At 41.8% G+C, this 21124-nt stretch overlaps 1 protein-coding gene across 1 annotated transcript in view; it reads left to right on the top strand.

The window, feature by feature from the left end:
• The window catches only part of GNG7 (G protein subunit gamma 7), a 36240-nt gene extending 15434 nt beyond the window's left edge, over window positions 1–20806 (top strand). Inside the window, exons 2-3 of the mRNA XM_075283697.1 lie at window positions 12225–12345; window positions 18574–20806. Of these exons, the coding sequence (XP_075139798.1) occupies window positions 12265–12345; window positions 18574–18699 (207 nt within the window). The 5' untranslated portion in view covers window positions 12225–12264 and the 3' untranslated portion in view covers window positions 18700–20806. The remainder of the gene's footprint in view (window positions 1–12224; window positions 12346–18573) is intronic.
• Window positions 20807–21124: the final 318 nt, after the last annotated feature.

Raw genomic sequence — 21124 nt, 5'->3', positions numbered from 1 at the left:
GGTTTAGGTGTGACCTTAATGCAGTGATATACCTGTCAAGTCTTATAACTCCTGGACTAGGTCATTAGACCTTTGTTGAGCTGTTCAAGCTTTCTATTATTATATGTTGGTCAACTTTTTAAGAGCATTATTAAAAGTAAATGTTTGGTGTGTTTAATATACATACTCTTTCTCTATGGGTCCGCCTGCAAACCCTAAACGGCTGGTGGGTGCAGGGGCTGTGTGTCAGACAAATATGGGCCATTATAAAAAAGAAAAATATTAATTCTGATATGGCTGTTACATAGCATTGGCCATACAGGGTGATCAAGAGCTGTGATGGAGGATTAGAAGTTTTGAGAAATCTAGCTTCAGTTTCAGTTTTTAAATAATGGTAGAAGCATTGCATAGTTGGCTTGCTTTTTTGGCACCTTGTGTATTCAGTTCAGTGTGTGGGACAGCATTCCTTTGTGATGTGACCTGTTTAATTTGCTTGTATTGGGCACGTGTGTGGCTGGCAGGCAGGGTGTCACCATGCAAAGGCAGGTCATATAAACTAAGCCTCAAATTCCACTTGGAGTAATAACAAAGTGCTTCTCTACAATGATAAAGGAGAAATATTTGCACATGGTTGTTGATAAGCAAGCCAGGGTCAGCAATATTTGCTACTTTGTGTTGCTAAATTAAGCAATACATCACATTAGCATTTCTAATAAGAATTTCTAAATCAGCATTTGCTTCATACATAAAACCATCTGCTCCATACGGGGGCTTACAAAAAGCTTGTAGTGCAGATTCTGTAGATATAGACCAACAACTCAGTCATTTTAACTTTAATATGGTGAATCCTGCTAAATTAGCAAGATCAAATCTTTTTCACCTTCCCCAATCAAATATAAATTTCCTAGACCACCTCTTTAAAGGGATTCTACCATTAAACTACCTTTTTTTCTAATGAACACATCGGAATAGCCTTAAGAAAGGCTATTCGTCTCCTACCTTTAGACGTGGTCTCCGCCGCACCGTTCCGTAGAAATACCGGTTTTAACCAGTATGCAAATGAGCTCTCTGCAGCAATGAGGGCGGGCCCCAGCGCTGAAACACCGATGAGCGCTTCCCCATTGCTGCCCAGAGCTCTTTTCTGCGCCGCCTCCTTCTTCTGCAGCAACTCCGCCTCTTCTGGCTTCTCTTGCTCTTGTAGTTCTATACAGGAGCATAGAGAGGCCACCCCAAAATGGCCGCTGGCCAGGTCCTGTATTGAACTGCAAGAGCAACTACCCCAAAATGGCCGCCGGCCGGCTCCTGTATTGAACTGCAAGAGCGGCTACCCAAAAATGGCCGGCGACCATTTTGGGGTAGCCGCTCTTGCAGTTCAATACAGGAGCTGGCCAGCGGCCATTTTGGGGCCTCATTGACATGTCTACATCCAAACAGTCAGTAAAAACAGAGACATCTAAATAAACACATTGCTGGTACGTATAGTGTCCGCAAAAAATGCAGACAACACTTGTATTCGATAGGCAGATCAGTGAGAACTGCAGTTGCTGAGACCGCTTTATTTACCATCATCTATAATCTCACAGATATATATACATAGATATAATATATATACATATTATAGAGGTACATGTGCTGTTTTTTTCTACACCAGTGACATTCAACAAAAAATGCAAAGGACATAAAGGCAACATGCACAAGACCGTGTTCTTTGTCAGTGTGCTATCTGTTTTTTTTTATAGATAGCACACCGACCCATTACTTTTTAAGAACCCATGTACATTACTGTGTTTTATCATGGGTGCATGCGCAGGGTTGTGAGCCTGGATGTAAAACCCAGGACAGGTTCTGTTCCTGCTGGTTTTGTGTTTCAGCTGCATTAAAGGGATTGTGCCGTTACGGACATTTATTCCCCTTCTCCAAGACAGGGGATGAGTGTCCAATCACTGGGGGCCCAAACCCCGGGTGCCCCAATGATCAGAAGGGCATGAAACCAAAAGTCCTCCTAAAGCTTCCTTGTGAATGGAGGGCCAGTGCACTCCGTGGCCTGTGCCAGAAGAAAGTATACTGTTTAGTCTGACATTACACCACCTTAATTCCCAACAGAATTTTAGCACAATGTCCAGAATTTTGGTGCATTTTCTGCCTCACAGTTTTACATATTAAACCTTATCCCTTTTTCAACAATCCACACACAGGCACCTGTTGGACTAGGCATGAAAACTGTTAGTAAGTGTCAGAAAATGAAGTGTAAAGCATGTTTTTTGGTGCAAATTACAGAACAATTTTAGGGCTTATTCATAGTTTATCTGCCCCAAATACGAAAGACCCCCATCCTCAATTGGACTGCTTTATGAGGAGAGTTTAGAATCTAACGTGTATGGTCGTAGACTGCTAGGCTAGGTGCTAGACTGTATACACCTTTGACAGTGGGGCTGAATAAAACACCCAAAGTCAGTGCTTAAAAACTGGGAACCACTACTTTTCCATATAGTGTAAGTATCAGTCACAGAGTTTGACTACCCGCTGGACTCCTAAACTCAGAATGAGTTGTTTAATCTAGATCAATAAACTACATGTCATCTTAATCTGCCACCACAATATTATATTTTGTTGTGCAGAGCTCCTGCTGCTCTAAACATCCTGTAGAATGGACTGTAGTTTCATAGTGACAGGTAAAACAATTGCAAAATATAATGAGAATATGCTGCCTGCACTTTATAATCTATTCATATCAATGTATAAAAACAGCATGATGTGGCAGTCAGGATGACCATTGCTGCGAAGGCTCCATTATGCCTAGCATGTATTGAGGCCTGTCAGTGATTCCCTCCACCCACTCATGTGCTGGAGCTCTGCTCTCCAGTCCAAGATTCATCTCAGTAATTGACCAATAAACAAGTGCTGAACAATGGTTACTCTATTTGGTCTGGATGTCAAGCACACTAAGGGATTCTTGCCTGCTGCACAAATGCACATGACTATGATGTCATGAAAACAGGCTCAAATCCGGGAAGTCACAGGCCTCTCCTCTATTTGCTGCCTGTGGCTGAAACGTGGGCAAATGTAAAAGAGACCTCAGCGGACAAACATACTGGAATACAAGATTAGTCCTTTGTCTTCTAATTTCTTCCCAGATGACCTGTATCTTATGCAGAGCCTATTTTGGGGATGTTTGAGCCTATTCTTAGTTACCGTATTTAAATTGTTTATGCAAATGATTCATGTAGCAGTGACCATGACCCGAGGATGATAATTTCTGCTGCGTACAATAGTACACAGATAAAAAGTAGTGTATTCAGGAGACCTACTGAAAGTAAATCAGTCAGAGCATTCTTCCTGGAAAAACTGATGATTTAGGCTGCGTTCACATGGCTGTTGTTCTGATATGTCATAGTTTTTTATTTGTTGTTTGGATCCTAATAGAATGATGGATGCACATCATATATCCTATGATGGATCTGTACAGTCGGCAAATCGGTATCAAAGTAATCACAACACCTTGTATCTTTCCTTGGCTAGGTTCACACTACCGTTATTTAATGTCCGTTGTTCTCATCTGTCATAAGATGACCGCAATGAACATTAAATGACAGATGCTAACGGAGAGCCCTCTGTTGGTGCTTCATCTGCATTCTTCCCAATGTAAAAAAAAAAACATTATGGAAGCTTTCTTCCGTCACTTTTTTACTTTTGAGATGGGAATCTCAACTTTACAATGATATCAAGATCATCATGATAAGGGCTAAAAGATTTGGAGAGATTTGCTGTTAAAAACACTGTTTGGGAATTGAGATCTACATTGAATAAATCAAAGATAACCTTCATAGCCATAACGGATACTGAGAAATCAGCATTAGTAGTAGAGGATGTATTACATACGTCCTCTGCTACTGAAATGCCGCCCTTGCCGGACGTATAAATACCTTGGTGGCAGGAAAAAAGTTTAAAAAAAGCCAAACACGGAGTAAAATGGTGAGAAATTTGGTGTGGAATTTTCCACGCTCAAAAAAAAAAGCCTCCCATTGATTTCAATAGGTGCCACTAGCTTTATTTTCCACTAGCAGCACCCATTGAAATCAATGGGAGGTGCTTTTTTTTTTTTTTTTAGCGCTGAAATTCCACACCAAATTCCTCACCATTTTCCTGCGTGTGAATGAACCCTTATGAAGGACAAACAGCAAGTATGGGAATCTTAGAAGATTGAAGTTATCTTATGTCGCATGTTTCTGCAGTAAAACAACATCCTGACCATACAGTGTCTGCAGCTCAGCCTAAATCTGTTGTAGTGACCAGTTTGCCTGAGCTTTGCAACTATTTAGCTTTAGAATGGTGTTTGCCTATTCTTCATGATGAAAGTAGCAATAAACTACATTTGTGAGACTAGTCAATATGGGGCAGCATGGTGGATCAGTGTTTAGTACTTTTGCCTTGTAGAACAATATCTGCATGGAGTTTGTATGTTTTTCCATTGTTTGCATGGATTTTCTCAGGGTACTCTGGTTTCCTCCCATGCCAAAGGCACACTGATAAGAAACTTAGATTGTGAGCCCTTTTTGGACAGTGAGTGGTGATACTGGTTCAAATTTTCTAATAGCTAGATAGCGTAAAACTAGACATTCCGAAAAAAATGGCTGATAAGAGGCGGTTACCCTGATTCTCTGATAGAGAAGCTAGTATTTTCTGAACAATCAAGTAGAAGGACCTCTTGTGTTTTCTTTTACCAGACCTTCTTTCTCAAGGCTGGTGCACCAACTATCGAGGCCCACTGAATCTCCACTTAGCAGCCTGGCTACTAAAGCAGAGATTCTGAAAACCAGAGAGCTTTCTGATAAAGACTCTTCTGGCCAGCAGACAACCAGTACCTTATGCCATCTACCAAAAAGTCTGGAAAGTATTCTTCTGCTGGTGTGGGAACTCAACTTCAAATCCTTTTCATCCCAATATTAGGAAAATATTAGACTTTCTTCAAGACGGCCTGAAAAGACTGGGGGAAATTTCAATGGGATTTTAACTATGTCCTTTAGTGTCTTTTTACACCCATGTCCATTTTTTCATGCAGGACTTTTCTGTCCATTTGAAAAAACGAACAGCAAGCGTCCAGTTTTTTTTTTTTGTTTTTTTTTTAACATTGAGGTCTATGGGCAACGGACAGTAACTGATGGCTAGCAGATACTGTCCGTTGCCCATAGACCACAATATTTAAAAAAAAACAAAAACGGATACTTGCTGTTCATTTTTTCAAATGGACAGAAAAGTTCTGCATGAAAAAAACGGACGTGGGTGTAAACAGATACTAAAGGACAACAGATACAATTTTAATTTCAGTGGGATTGTAACGGGCACAGCTAGTGTCCACGAACACTGCTGTTGGACACCAACTCTAGTGTGAACGCCCCCTAGGGGAGTTGTTCCCTTTTAAACTATTGTTTTGTATTTTGTCACTATTATGTCATGGGGTCACCCTACTATGGTGCCATCATGAAAGATGACTGGGGAAACAAATGATCCTGCAAGTTGAAATTCAAGGTACCAGATTCCTAGATACCGAACTAATAGTAACTATTTTTTTTACCTGGGATGTACCACTGCCACACAGATCTGGCTATAGCTCATTATCCTTACCCCATTGAAAACACAGATATATACCCTATATATGGGGCAGTCGGGAGGAATAACCATCGAGCAGCAACTATCTTTGCTAACACACAGGGGTTGTGCCACATTGTAGTGCAGTTCAGCTCTAATGCACCACCCTATTCCTTATTATAGCGCCTACTATGGTGAGCAGTGATCTTCTTCAGCATAAAATTCTCTTGACCCATTTTAAAAAAGCTGCACAAGTTCACAAAAGTAATAGTAAATAAATTCTGTGTAATGTGCTTGTTTGCTCAGTAGTGAAATATATTTTATTATCCCTGTAAAGCAGTAGTGGCATCTTCCCATGTTTCTTAGCAGGAGGAATATTCTGAAATGATCTGAATTTGATGGTAATTATTGGTTACAAAGCAGTCCTGCAGGTGAAACTGCTGTGAAAGGCTACACATACCCATGACTTGACTCATCTACCGAATGCCGCCGGTACACACATCAAGTGACTATAGATAACCTCTCCCAGTGTTGCACAAGTCTCAACATTTATTACCATCTGTGAGCATTGTTCATAACATGGGAAAGTAGCTTCCACATGGAATGTGCATGCAACTATGTCCAGATTTCTGTCATACACTGATCCAGGGATTACCAGGAAAATCAACAATGGCTGACCGTTTGAGTAGTGTAGACCCATAATAGGGACAGATCCCAGTTGAATAGCCAGTATACCTAGAATTTGCCTGTTGCCACCTAACTTTAGGGGTTGTATTTTGTCAATGTCTGCTGAATAAATAAATGAAGGAACATAACCGAGATACACCAATCCTGAAAGGGGTGTATTTGGACCTTCATCACCATGATCAACATAAGTACATTACAAGAAATCTATTCACCATCAATAATGGCATTGGAAAGAGTATGGCTCTTTGGGTTTCCTGCACCAGAAAGTAATAAACTCAATGCACTTTGAATTACAGAGCGTGAGATCTGCTGCACATTTTTTCCATTGTAGTACAATTGGGGATTTTTAATAGCTTTGTACTTTACTTTGCTATAGATGTTCATGACAAGGACTAAAGGCTTAGAATGTATTTATGGAAAGACAGGCTCAGGATGCAACAATAAGAGAAGTAATACCCCTCTGATCACTCATGCCTTTTTATGCTGTCAGGAATCCCTTACAATTTCTGCTTCCTGGTCTCCCTGGGGTCAAAAGAAATGCTTCTCAGCCCATCAGTGGTAAGGCCTCGTTCACACGGGGCAAGAGGGGGCGGATTTTGGATCGGAATCCACGTCATAATCCGCCCCCTCACAATGGTGGGCTATGTAGACCGCTAGCGTTCACATGCCGCTAGCGGAAAAAAGAAACGAGCTGCCCTTTCTGCACGCGGAATTTGCAGCTGATTCAGCTGCGGCGTCCACCTCGCGGCAGCACGCTCCGGACTAGGCCCATTCATTTGGGCCTAATCCGGAGTGGAAAGCTGCAACAGGAGGCCGTGCACTGCATCGGCATCCTGTCTCGGCAGCCGTGACAGAATATGCACATGCGGAATTGCGTGTGAACTAAGCCTAATGGTAACCTGCCTCAGCCACTGATCGGATAATCAGCATTTCCCGTGTGTCAAGAGTGACCCCGAAGCAACGGTAAGCGGACCCCAGGCACCATCAGAAGTGGAGAGCCGTTTTATCAGTATGGCTTTTTCTTACCACATTCTGAACAGGTCTTTAAATAAAATAAGCTGGACAACCCCTTTAAAATGTTTCTGAGCACAAAGTGCTACTCTGTTGTGCACATGTATAATATGTCCTCACGTGTAGCAGCAAGGCATTAATTTGTTTATCTAATAATTGAGGTGTATTTGTTACATAGCATAGACAACTATGTTTGGAATTTAGCTCCAGCGCATCTATTGAAAAGTTACTTCCTGTCATTATTAGAAAATGAAAAAAGAGAAAGCATACAAGGTAGCATAATTCTGTATTATCCCTATGTGGCTACTTCATTATTTCAAGGTGGATGCAGACCTAGCATGTCTCAGCAAGTCTTTTCTTTATTTCGGTTTGTACATGCAAATGACTGAAACTACCATTTACAGTGTCTTTGAGAAGGCAGAGAATGGATATGCTGGTCCAGATTTCAAGGACAATAGTTATCAGCCAGGCCTTCCAGTTTGTGCCTCTGTAATAAAGACCACAACTGTACATTAATCCAAATTACAGGCCACATCAGTCGGATACAACTAGTACCATATACTATGTGGTTTTAATAAATGTCTTGTTTTGTTACACTTTCCAGTTACCCAGTGGATCATTTAATAATAATTGTCATAATAGTAATAATGTAGTAGTGAACGTTAAGGCTGCATTCGGGAAAAATTGATTGTCTACTTTTTTTTTTCCAGATTGGCTTAACTTGGGGTCCTTTAGAGCTATTGCTTAAATAGTGCTGCAAATACCTGTCTTCTTGAAGTCGAATATACCAGATGAAAATATAAAAATATTATTGTGGACACACTTAGTAATATCATTGTGAAGATTGTAACATTATGGATTTTGTGCCTTTGTGAAGACCATTCTATGGTCAACTCCATTTTTGTGAAGGATTAAAAAATCCTCTCTATTTTATGTATACTTACCCAGGGCCGTTTTAATTTTCTAATAGCTCCGTGCTTCACTATAGTATTCAACCTCTATCTGTATCCTTAGGAATGTGGGACTGTCCCGCTCGATCCAAGATGGCTGCAGGGGCCCCCACAAGCATAGGGCCCGGTGCAGCTGTACCGTTGCACCTATGGTTAAAATGGCCCTATACTGGCTGACATCTTTAAGAGGACCATCTTTCACTGTAATATTGTTAGTTGTGTTAATTATGTTGTATTGTAAGATAATGGGGGTGGGCATTTATCAGCAACACTAGTTTTTGAGCATAAAAAATGATAAACCGGGGTTTGCAATTTTTTAAAAACTATTTGCAAAAAAACTTGTTGAAAATGGTGTATTTCCACTAGTGGAGAGGGCAATTGCCCTGAACAGATTTTCTGTATTTGCGCCAGTTTTCCTGCATAAATGATACCTTAAAAGCTGGGGCGTAACTACCGTAGAGGCAGCGGAGGCGGCTGCCACAGGGCCCGGGCCCCCGAGTATAATGATCGGCGGACCGGGAGAGGTAAGGGAACGTAAAAAATACTGTTACTTACCTCTCCACGATCCTGCCAGGCCTCCTTCATACTTGTCTGACGTCACATGAACCCGGCCTGCTTCCCGGGTCATGTGACGTCTGACGTCATTCAAGAAGGACGAGAGTGGCTGCCGACAGCATAGGGGGACAGGTAAGCAACTGGTTTTTTTAATGTTTTTATTCCCCCGGATCTCCGATTATTATACTCTGGGGTCTGAAAAGGGACATAATACTGTGTGCAGGGGCCACTATGGGGGATAATACTGTGTGCAGGGGCCACTATTGGGGATAATACTGTGTGCAGGGGCCACTATGGGGACATAATTCTGTGTGCAGGGGCCACTATGGGCTATAATACTGTGTGCAGGGGACACTATGGGGGATAATACTGTGTGCAGGGGACACTATGGGGGATAATACTGTGTGCAGGGGACACTGGGGGATAATACTGTGTGCAGGGGACACTATGGGGGATAATACTGTGTGCAGGGGACACTATGGGGGATAATACTGTGTGCAGGGGCCACTATGGGGGATAATACTGTGTGCAGGGGCCACTATGGGGGATAATACTGTGTGCAGGGGACACTATGGGGGATAATACTGTGTGCAAGGGACACTATTGGGGATAATACTGTGTGCAGGAGACACTATGGGGGATAATACTGTGTGCAGGGGACACTATGGGGGATAATACTGTGTGCAGGGGCCACTATGGGGGATAATACTGTGTGCAGGGGACACTATGGGGGATAATACTGTGTGCAGGGGACACTATTGGGGATAATACTGTGTGCAGGGGACACTATGGGGGATAATACTGTGTGCAGGGGACACTATTGGTGATAATACTGTCCTAGTTACGCCACTGCTTAAAAGCTACATGCTGGTGTAGATTTCATTGTAGGCTTACAACCCATCAGAAGATGCACTGAGGAGGGTATGTGCCTCAATATAAATTAGACGCTTCCTCCTGCAGTGCAAAGATTAGAAAGGCAAAATGCCAGTCTTGATAAATCCCCATCAGGGATCTTATGTAAAAATATATGCACACAGTGATTATACACATGGAAACTGTCTTCTGATTCTAGATGAAGAGGTGAATAAAGAAAAACTAATGTATGCCGTCAAATGAATAGATTGTAAGTAGAGATGAGCAAACACTGTTCGGATCAGCCGATCCGAACAGCACGCACCCATAGAAATGAATGGAAGCACCTGTGACGCCGGCCAGCCGCCGGCAAAGTCAGCGTCACAGGTGCTTCCATTCATTTCTATGGGTGCGTGCTGTTCGGATCGGCTGATCCGAACAGTGTTCGCTCATCTCTAATTGTAAGCCCTCGCGGGCAGGGCCCTCTACCCCACTGTGCCAGTCGGTCACTGTTAGTATTATATCTACCTGTATATTCTGTATACTGTATGTAACCCCCAAATGTAAAGCACCATGAAATTAATGGTGCTATACAAATAAACCAGTCTTTCTCAAAGTGGGCGATAACGCCCTCTTGTGGGCGCCGGAGGCCTATAGGGGGGCAGTAAAGGGCACAGAGAAGATTGGGGGGCGTTGAAGCGGTTTAGGGGGGCTATGGCTAATTTAAAGGGGTGGTGTCATAACAATGATTCTATCTATACTGCTTGTTAATGTGGATTTAAGACTTTTCCTAAATACACTGCTTCAGCAACACTGCTTTGTTTGTCCACTATCTTACTTTATTCACTTCATTATGGACACTAGCACCTGGCCCCCTGCTCATTGCTGAGGGAGCCACATGACGTAGCTCCCTGCTGTGTGGGGGCTGAGTGTACGGAGCCAGCCTGTGTCTGCACCACACATACACATCACATACACATCACCTAGCTCCCTGCTGTGAGATAGAGGGGGGGGGGTGTGTGGAATAAGTGCTGCTTTCTTATATAAAGCAGTCTAAATCCTACTGGGCTAACGGACCTGGTCTCTCTGTTCACTAGGATAAAGCTTTATTATATAGAGCAGGCTGCTAGTGGGCAGAGGAGCCAGGTCCTTTAGGAAACTCCGTACAAGGTAAATCCAAGTCTACAGGACCTTTTGATGACATCACAGGCCCTTCAGTCATCCCATAGGATCATGCTATGTGGTGGGCGGAGCTACACGATAATTTGGGGGCGGGGCTAATTGACGCGAGCAAACAGGAAGAAAGAAGATTTTTAGGCAGCTTAGAAGGCAGATCAAGCTTCATGAGGCTACCCCTTTAAAATTGTTTTTTTGCTTTTAACACAAACTTTACCGCTCCTTTACGCTTAACACGCGTTTCCTCGTGTAACGCTATCTAGGGGACTAGACAGTAACTATTTTCTGTCCAAAAGTTGTCAAACTGTACCATAGATGGCGGTAAGCTCCAATATTAACATAATGACTGCGATTGTGACTCTTAAGATGTAGTAAAGTAAAAAAAATTGGGGGGGGGGTGCTAGAAAATAATTAATTTTCGAAGTGGGCGGTAGACAAAATAAGTTTGAGAACCTCTGAAATAAACAATAATAAAATGAAATTATTTTACATTTGTTTTATATATCAGGATTGCAGTGAGCTGTTGTTTGCCCCAACTTGCTAGGGCTTGGTGATCAATCGAGCATTTTACCTATATTACGATTAATGATAATCATTTGGGGGTCATGCCTCTTTTAAAGCATGAGTATGTGTTGGGTGAACCTTGTGAAAACGCATACCTTCAGACCCCAGAGTATAATAAGCAGAGGCAAATAAGAGGTGATCAAACATAAAAAAAACAGCGTTACTCATCTCTTTTGAAACTCTCTCTCCTGGTCTTCTGACATCAGGAACTACTGAAGCCTTGGGTTGGGTGTTGTGACCCCTTAGACGCAAGCATGTGACCATTGAGGCACAATCAGAGGCCTTAATGATCCCTGATGTCATTCAGAAGACTAGAAATGAAGAGTGAGTCACGCCAGAGCCCAATAGAGGGGAGTAACGCTGTTTTTTTATGTTTGATCACATCCCATGGGCATCCGCTTATTATATTCTGGGGTTTGAAGAGTCCCAAAAGGATAATGATAGCAGTTTTGGATGGAATGTGTTCAGTTCAAACTAGGCTCGTGAATACTGTAATAACCAAACTGAAAGAACCAGTGCAAACAAAATCATTTTGGTTATCTGGGTTGACATTCGGTTACAGTCGTTTTTTTTGATTAAATGCCCAGCCCTATCACGTGAATGTGTCATGGGATTTAGTTGTATACAACCTTTTGCTATTTACTATCATAACTTCTTGGTTTAGTATAGTACTCTTCATTGCATTGTAAGAAATAGAAATAATATAATATAGGAAAACTTCAAGTGATCTGAATTGATCTCTATCTTGTCTGTGTACGTAATTGATTTGTTAGCTTTCTTCCTCATCCAACTTTACGAGCACTGACTTTTCTCACTTTGTTTCTGGTCTATGAAAGCCTTAGCATAATTCTATTCATTTTTCAGACATTTCTCCAATTTGTGGATAAAGAGCTGATGGCAGATAATGTCAACCCCTAACAACATAGCGCACGTTCGAAAGCTGGTGGAGCAACTTCGTATTGAGGCCGGTATTGAAAGAATCAAGGTATATTAGCACCATCATTATCTGTTTGCTCAGCTGAGATGATTCCATTGTGATAAACTGGATTACCATGGGGTTAAGGGATTTTATCAGGTTTAATCATATTCGATGTTACCTCATTAACTGGCCATCTGGGAGATCTCTCTGTGCTGTTTCCTAAGGACTAGTCCTGTAGTCCTCTACACATACGCTACTTCATATACTGGATGACAAGTATATGAACACTTACAGAGATATTCTTTTGCTCTTGTTCTCTCACTCACCAGTGCATTTGTTTATGGAGTAAGAGTACAGTGAGTTCTGTGTGTGTCATCTTGTACATCCTTATGTACAGTATTTGATATATGAGTAATGGACAACCTGTACAGAAAAGAGACACTGGCTACTAGAAGATGATCTGAAGACCATTCCTACTCTGTTGTGCTCATACCAGAGACACAACTCAACTCTATTTGTGGTGGACAGGAAATTACCGTGATGTACTGTACTGTACTGTGAACATGTGAGCTATAAGGGCACATATGTGGATAGCACTGGGCAAACAACTATGCTTTCAGCTTGCAGACAATGCTTGGAATTATACAGAAATTACAAAAGACCAGCGTGTTCCAACACCACCTATCAAAATGTTATTAGGTGTCTAATAGTAATGTACTCTAGTGCTGAAATTTTAAACAACTGGACATTTCCAGAGATATTTACAGCACTCATTTTATTAAAGAGGCTATCCAGGGACTGTTTAAAAACACATTTGGGCCAAACCTTGGGTTTTGGGCTGGTTCAGAATAAGATAAGCCATGATATAGTAATCTGCAGTGCAGAGGGGTGAGTTTAATCAAATGACTGGTGCCATCCAGTAATATGGGTCACTGTCTGCCACATGCTATATAGAAAGTACAGTAGCAGTGTGACACACTGGGGGGGAATTTATTAAGACTTGCGCAAAATGGACCAGAATTTTTAAGAAGCTCTTAGGGTCAGGGGACACTTGTCCACATCAGGGAGAGTGTGTGCCTACATAGGCAGTACAGAGACTTACAAGTCATTCCTGCTCCGCTAGGGATTATGGGTAAAAAATATGCAAATCTATTCTCCTGGATGGAATTAGGAGAACAGAGTGCACTCTGTACACCACCCTATAAAGGGCAGCATCCTTAACATCATGAACGACTCAGTTATAAAGTCTTTTAATCATGATGTGGATTTAATTGCCAAATCAGTATTTCTGTCCCAAAAGGAACAGATTCCCAGCTATGGACAGCGCTGTTTCGGCCTATTGGGCCATCAAATCAGTATCCCTACGCTATGCTGAGGATGGCCCAATAGGCCGAAACAGCGCTGTCCATAGCTGGGAATCTGTTCCTTTTGGGACAGAAATACTGATTTGGCAATTAAATCCACATCATGATTAAAAGACTTTATAACTGAGTCGTTCATGATGTTAAGGATGCTGCCCTTTATAGGGTGGTGTACAGAGTGCACTCTGTTCTCCTAATTCCATCCAGGAGAATAGATTTGCATATTTTTTACTAAGAAGCTCTTAATAATTCAAGGGCACTCTGTGCGCCACAATTGAAATTTACAACAGTACTGGTATATCTCATGTTAGTTATTTTGTTGCTTTCCCTGACCCGCATTGGTCCCCGCGCCATTTTTGTAAAAAGTGGCAAATTGAGTGCAGAAAGATGAAAGTTGTGCTTCATTGACAGAAAAAGGGACTGTGTGGCAAGTGGTGTCATAGCTACAGAAAACTGGCATAGCGTGTATAGAAAAGGGTGACATGATAGCAGAGGGTAGCGAACTTGCTTCCAAACCGCATCGCTATTGATCATGGCAGTGATCATGGCAACGCTTCTGCCGCTGCTGGCTTCATGCAGGGCAGGAGCGTAGCAATGTCGCAGGAACCTGTGCCGGCGTCTAACACTCCCCGGCATCCGTCTCTCTATTACAGCGGATGCCGGGTCTGTATTGCATTGTGAAGGCTGTACGTCTGATGCCTAGCTGCATCGGGAGCGCACATGCAGGGCCAGCGGCATAGAAGCGACGTCATCTCGCCGCTGGCTTTGCATATGTAACCCCACCCACCAATGACGCAACAAAGCAGGAAGAAAGAAGATTTTACAGCAGCGAAGACTGGTGAGTATGCGACGTGGGAATACCCCTTTAAGGCAACATGCAGCTCGCGTCCCCTGTGAATGTTACTATAGCGATTGCTTTTTTAATAACTTTTATGTGTAAGCTAGGCCAAAGAATGGAAACAAGGAGTCTTGAGGTATAACATTCATCCATTACTTTATTGTAAACTTAAGTTTGCAGAGACGACTATCTTTACACAAAGTTAAAGTGTATGACAGAGCAAATTTATTAAATTGTCTAAAAGAAAATCTGTTTTAGTTACCCATAGCAACCAATCACAGCACAACTTTCATTTTTAAGAGCAAAATGAAAAAGGATTACTGTGGCTGTGCTATGATTGGTTGAAACTAAGACAGTTTTAATAAATGTACCCCATTACATTTTCGTTAGCCAAGATGGCTGATTCTTGACAATGACAATATCTAATGACATTTTTTAGTTTGTCAAAAGCAGCTGATCATGTCAAACACTGATGTTTTTGGCCATCTTACCTAGACTTTATGGCAGAAAAACTAAAACCGTTGAACTGACAGGCTGCTTTCGCACGGAGTTACGCTCCGCTCATTCAGACACGTAAACACTTGTCAAACTGACCCTTAGGGGCTGAGGCCCCACGTTGCAGAAACGCAGCTTTTTTTGGCAGATTTTGTTGCGTTTTTTTTTAGCCAAAGCCAAGAATGGCTACACAAGGAATAGAAAATATATGGTAAGTTCTTATACTTCTACCTTCTGCTAAATCCACTTCTGGCTTTGACTCAAAAAAAATCACAGAAAAATCTGCAAGAAATAAAGGTGCGTTTCCACTATGTAGGGCCTCAGGCTTACCCCTTTTTCACATTAGTGTTTGGATTCTGTCTGGGGGAGTCCACATGAGGACACCCCCCGAACGGAATGCAATTGCAAGTGCTGTGCAGTTAAAGCACAGGGACCCCACAGACTATGATGGGGTCCGTGTGCTTGCTGCGCACTGCCCGCACGAATGATTCGTGCGGGCAGTGCGCGGCAAGCACACGGACCCCATTATAGTCTATGGGGTCTGTGTGTTTTTACAGCACAACGCTTGCAATTGTGATTGTATTCCGTCCGGGGGGGGGGGGTGTCCATGCAGACTCTAACCGGATGGAATACATATGCTAATGTGAACCGACCCTTAGGCTAAGGCCTCACGTTGTGGAAAAGCAGATTTTTTTTGTTGCAGGTTTTGTTGTGGTTTTTTTGAGCCAAAGCCAAGAGTGACTACAAAAAAGATGAAAAATATGAAGTACGTCCTTATACTTCTACATTCTGCTCAATCCACTGATGGCTTGAGCACTCACAAAATCCACTCACAAAACTACAGCAAAATCTGCAACAAAAAAGCTGTGTTTTCACATGGGGCTTCAACCTTAGACTGTCTAAAATTTTAGGGCACTGTCCAGAATTTTCAACATTAAAAGTTTTATTGAAAGTTTTTCCAAAAATTTTTTAACACAAACTGGAGAGGGGGAGGAAAAAAAAGGGGGGGGGGGGGGTTCGAAGGGGGGGAGGACCGGGAGGGGGAAATAATGTACAGAAGTATCAAATAATGGCAATTATTGGGGGAAAAGGAGGGGATGAAGGAGGGGGAGGGAAGGGAAGGGGGAGGGGCACAAAACAGATAAACGCTCTGACGCAGCAGAGCTGGGGAACAAACCATATGCGAGAACCTCAGCAAAAATATGAATAACAATAGACAGAGGAAATAAGGAAGAATTCAACAAACAAACCACGCAGGGGGACATTACACAGGGGACACAGAGGGAAAGAGGGAACGGAAGTCGGCAGAATAATAAAAGTGGTTCCAAAGGAGCCAGGTTTGTTGATGTTTGGTATCATCCTGACGGAGCTCAGCCACCAGGGTTTCCATAGTTCGCAAGGCAAGGACCTCATTCAACCAACAAATGAGCGAGGGGGGGGGGGGTCGTAGACTTCCATAGCCTGGGGATGACAGATCGAGCCGCCACCAATAAAAAGCCAAGAAGTCTACGGGTGGGTTTACGAAACACCCGGGAGAGTAGTGAAAGGAGTAGCGGAGCCGGGTCATCTTCCAGATCAATCCCCGTCACCTGCCGAATAACCTGTCTGACCCCAGTCCAAAAGGGACGAAGGAGAGGACATCCCCACCAAATATGGGCCATCGTGCCGCGGTCAGAGACATCTCCAGCATCTATCAGAGGTGGAGGGATAAATATCATGTAGGAGGGCCGGAACCCTATACCATCTGGAAAGTATCTTAAAGTTGGTCTCCTGCGCCCTACACGATATGGAGAAAGTATGACACGCACGAAAGGCCGATGACCACATACCTGGGGGGAACGAGACCCCCAATTCCCTCTCCCACCCGCTAATAAATGACGGAGGCGAATCCTCAGCCCCAACCAACAAAAGACCATAGAGAAGGGAGACAGTGTGAGAGGGAGGAGAGGAGGAGATACAGAGACGTTCGAATGGTGACAGAGGCCTATGAAGGTCTCGGGAGGATCGCAAAGAGGAATAAAAGTGGGAGAGCTGGGAGTATTGCCAAGAAAAGAGCAGTGTATCTGGGCATGAGGCTTGGGTCAGAGTCTCAGAGCGAGAGAGAAGCGAGGAAGATGAAGTAACCTGCTTAAAGCGGAGGATGGGAGAGCCCACACGGTATGATAGAAAGGAAGAGCCCAGAGCTGCAGGAAAGTCCGGATTACCCGAAACGGGGGTCATAGGGCCATCGTTAGTAAAGAGAAGGCGCATGGCACTATACTTACGACACACTCCCATGGTCTGGCGCGCCACGTAAGGAAGCGGATACCGTTTATCGTCGGACCAGTATTTCTCATGGAGCCAGGGGAGTGCAGTAAGGGGAACGGGGCTCAACGAGTCTTCCAGAGAAACCCAGAGCTTGGTCGGAGCTGAGTGGTGCCAGTCAAGGATGCGCGTAGCGACCGCCGCCAAATAATATTTGGCGCAATCCGGGGCTGCCAGGCCTCCTCTCCTTTTGGAACGTATCAGCGTGTTACGAGCAACACGAGGGGGTTTCGAGGCCCAGATGAATTTCTTAAAGGCCTTGTTAACCACCAAGAAAAAACCTGGGGGCAGGGTCACTGGGATAGTTTGAAAGAGATATAGCAACCTAGGAAGCACATTCATCTTCAATAAATTGATGCGTCCCAGCCACGAGAGGCCCTTGGTGTCCCAGCGCTCAAGATCGGACCGACTGTCCAGAATTTTGGTACATTGTGTGGTGCACAATTTTGCATATTAAGATTCACTGTTTTTCACCAAACCCACCTGCCAAACCAGAAGCAGAATTTTTTTGCAAGAGGATTTTGAGGATGAATCTGCTACAAAATCTACTTTAAAGAATACCTTCAAGTCAGTAGCAGATTTTTTTTAAGTGCTTCTGCTAGTGATTTTTTTTTATTTTTTTTCAGCTAGAGATAAAAAAAAAAAAAAAAAAAAAAAAAAGACCTATTTCAAGGCACTTTCTGCCTTGAAAAACCCATTGAAATTAATGGGAGGTGGAAAACATGCAACTTTTTTTTTTTCAATTTGTTTTGTTGTTTTTGCAAAAACTGCGTCAAAAACTGCTAGCGTTCTTTTTTTAAAGCTAAGTTTCCAGGTCCATACAGTATGCTGGAGTTTTTTAAAAAAAACAAAAAAAATCAAAAATGCATCTAAACTGCACGGTGTAAAAAACGTAACTGCCACCATTTTAATAGCTTGCTTCTCTGCTAAACATACATAGGCCCAAAATGTATTAGTAGGAGAAATCACAAAGTTGCAGCACTTGTGATTTGTAGAAACACAGCGTGGTTTGATTGTCCGCTCATAACAGGTATATTATGTACAGAACCACTCTTCTGAGCAATAACCGTTTTGCGTATCCACGCTTCTTCTGGCTCGAGCAATGTAACTAATAAAGCTGAGTATTATTTTCAGAATTATTGTAGTCTATGTGCATAATTTGGTTGGTAAGAACTGGTTCAATTGAATAAAATCTGTTGCATGAGTGATTTATGTAATTTTTTTATGTATTAATACAGACAAATATCAGTACGTATATAAAGCAGCTGTCTAATATGTACCTTTGTTATTTTTTAGGTTTCTAAAGCGGCAGCAGATCTTATGAACTACTGCGAGCAGCATGCCAAAAATGATCCGCTGCTGGTTGGAGTGCCAACTTCAGAGAATCCATTCAAGGACAAAAAGCCATGTTCTATTCTATAACTTTCCTCTTCCAGGCATTACAGCAGTTTCTTGACCAGCTGATGGCATCTGAGACATAGGGTCAGATCATTTTCAAGATAACTATGATCAGCAGATAACTCAGATAGCTAAATATTTTGCCAGCTGCAAAATAAAAGAACACAGTCTTGCACATTATGAGAGACACTTAGATTTCAAATGTAACGTTGATACATTCAGATGACTGCAATGGTGGCTTTTATTATTTTATGTGTGTGTATTTTGGGGGAGACTAATTTGTGCGAGTAGTATCTTCAGAGAGGATTTGCTGTACATATAGGTGTCTGGTCTATGCTGTATGGCTTTAGGCTATATTCCAGACTGAGCCATCAAATGCATTGTTCCAGTCCATTGTCATTTGCCCTTTTTTCTATTTTTAACCATCACATGCCATCTACACTTCTCTGTTTAGATGCATTATACAATTCCCCACATTTTTTTTTTGTTTATTTTACTGAAATTGCTGGAGCTTATTAACAGTTGGCAATAGGAAGTTGCAAGCTTGGTCCGACATGAATGATCAATGGAAAGGAATGAGATTATATAACCATTTATAAATGAAAGCATTCTAATGGCTCATTTTCCTTACATTTTTCATACTCTTTCCCTTTGGATGTTTAAAACAGAAATAAGTATAACCTAGATGTCATATGAAATACACATTTCAAGATTCTTCTGCAAAAGGTAAACCATTTCCCTTGTGGTCATATGAATGGGCTTTGTATGAAGGCACTGAACTCCATGTGGTAGATGACATTCCAGCCCGTGTTTGTTTTTCTGTGAAGATGTACAGTAAGTCAGTCCATGGGATGAGTCTGATCTTTTGTAAAACAAACAGTTTTAGAACTACATGTTTTCTATAGGTTATACATTATTCCTAATGGAATTAAATCAACAGCTATTCCTGGTGTGCGGTGCCATTCATTTTATATGGTATTTTAACTGGTATTAAAACACAAAAAAACCTGTAGTTTTCCTACAACCCCTTTATATGCTCTGATATATTGTTTTGTACAACGCCCATAAATACTTGAAGCACTACAATAGTAAGACTTTTTCTGTTATATGAAATATATAATGTGTGCGAGTCCTAAAGATGAGATAGTGATGTCATAGGGAAAAATCATGTGCCATTGCAAAACATTTTTTCCTGAACTGTAATAATAAAACCAGCAGCTCTCATGTCTCTTGCGAATGGGCCACTTGTTGAATTGTAGCAAATTATATTTACTGACCATATGTATTTCCTAGCCAAGAGCTGACAACATGTAACCGGCATTAAAAGCTGTCCAGTGCATCGTCACAACATATATATATATATATATATTGTATTTGCACCTGGTAATATAATGTGCAGCTATATAAGACCGCATATACAAAACTAATTCTCTATATGGGGTTGAAATTGGCATTACTTATTTAGAACCAGTAGAACATGGGCTCAAGTAGTGGTTTAGCTCTATTAAGAAATTGCATACGTAATTCATTAATCTATACCTCCTATAAAAGGACTCAACCCCAGAGTTACAGCCAATTGAAATTCCCAAGTGACATGTGAATCTCATATCAAACACAGTCTACCATCAGTATCTTGTTCATGTTATCTTTTATTTGCTAGTAAAATCCAGATGCTGTACAGAAACTTGATCTCCAAATTAAGACCTCAGTAGCATTGGAGACTTTCTACCCTTTATTTGTGTTTAGTGGTGTACCCTGAGTATGTCTGCAGTATTCTGATACAGAAATTGTACTTCTAGCTGCTCCCTTTGTAATGAATGATATACATTGTAGGTGTGATATCTATTCTATGCTGTACTATACTTATCCACAGTGATCTGCTCAGTGTTAAGTGTTTTAGGGTCCCTTTCCTTTTCTTGGTGTATACAGTATTTTCCAACCTTGGTGTTATTTTGCCTGGTTAAGTAATGTTAATAACTCACTAAATATTTGTACAGTGTTTATCTTCACATTAATCCTTTAAATTTTATTGTCAACTTATATCATGTGCCAAATAATTTTGCACTGTAACTATATATTTTGTGGTGTAGCTGTTACAATGTTTACTTAAATAAAGATTCACTACACTTTACTTACAGGTTTGGTCATGTGTTTTATAGATTTATGTAGTAAAAGGGCAAAGGCTCAAGTTATAACTAAAGCTGGTATAGAGTTAATTCTTGTGCATGGGACCTCTTAAAATGTGCCAGATTTATTAAGAAGTTGGAGTGTCTTAATAATTCTGACGCATATCACTCTGGCATCGGGAATTATAACTAGTGGTGTAGTACACTCTACGCTTAATAAATTGACCCTGGTGTTCCCTGCATGAATGGCAAAATCAGATTGAAACTCATAGAATATGTTCACACAGAGTTTTTTGGCAGCGGATTTTGACGCGGAATCCGCC

Source organism: Leptodactylus fuscus, chromosome 1 (genome assembly GCF_031893055.1).
Source record: "Leptodactylus fuscus isolate aLepFus1 chromosome 1, aLepFus1.hap2, whole genome shotgun sequence".
NCBI classification, from domain to species: Eukaryota; Metazoa; Chordata; class Amphibia; order Anura; family Leptodactylidae; genus Leptodactylus; species Leptodactylus fuscus.
This window is presented reverse-complemented; position numbering and strand designations above follow the sequence as displayed.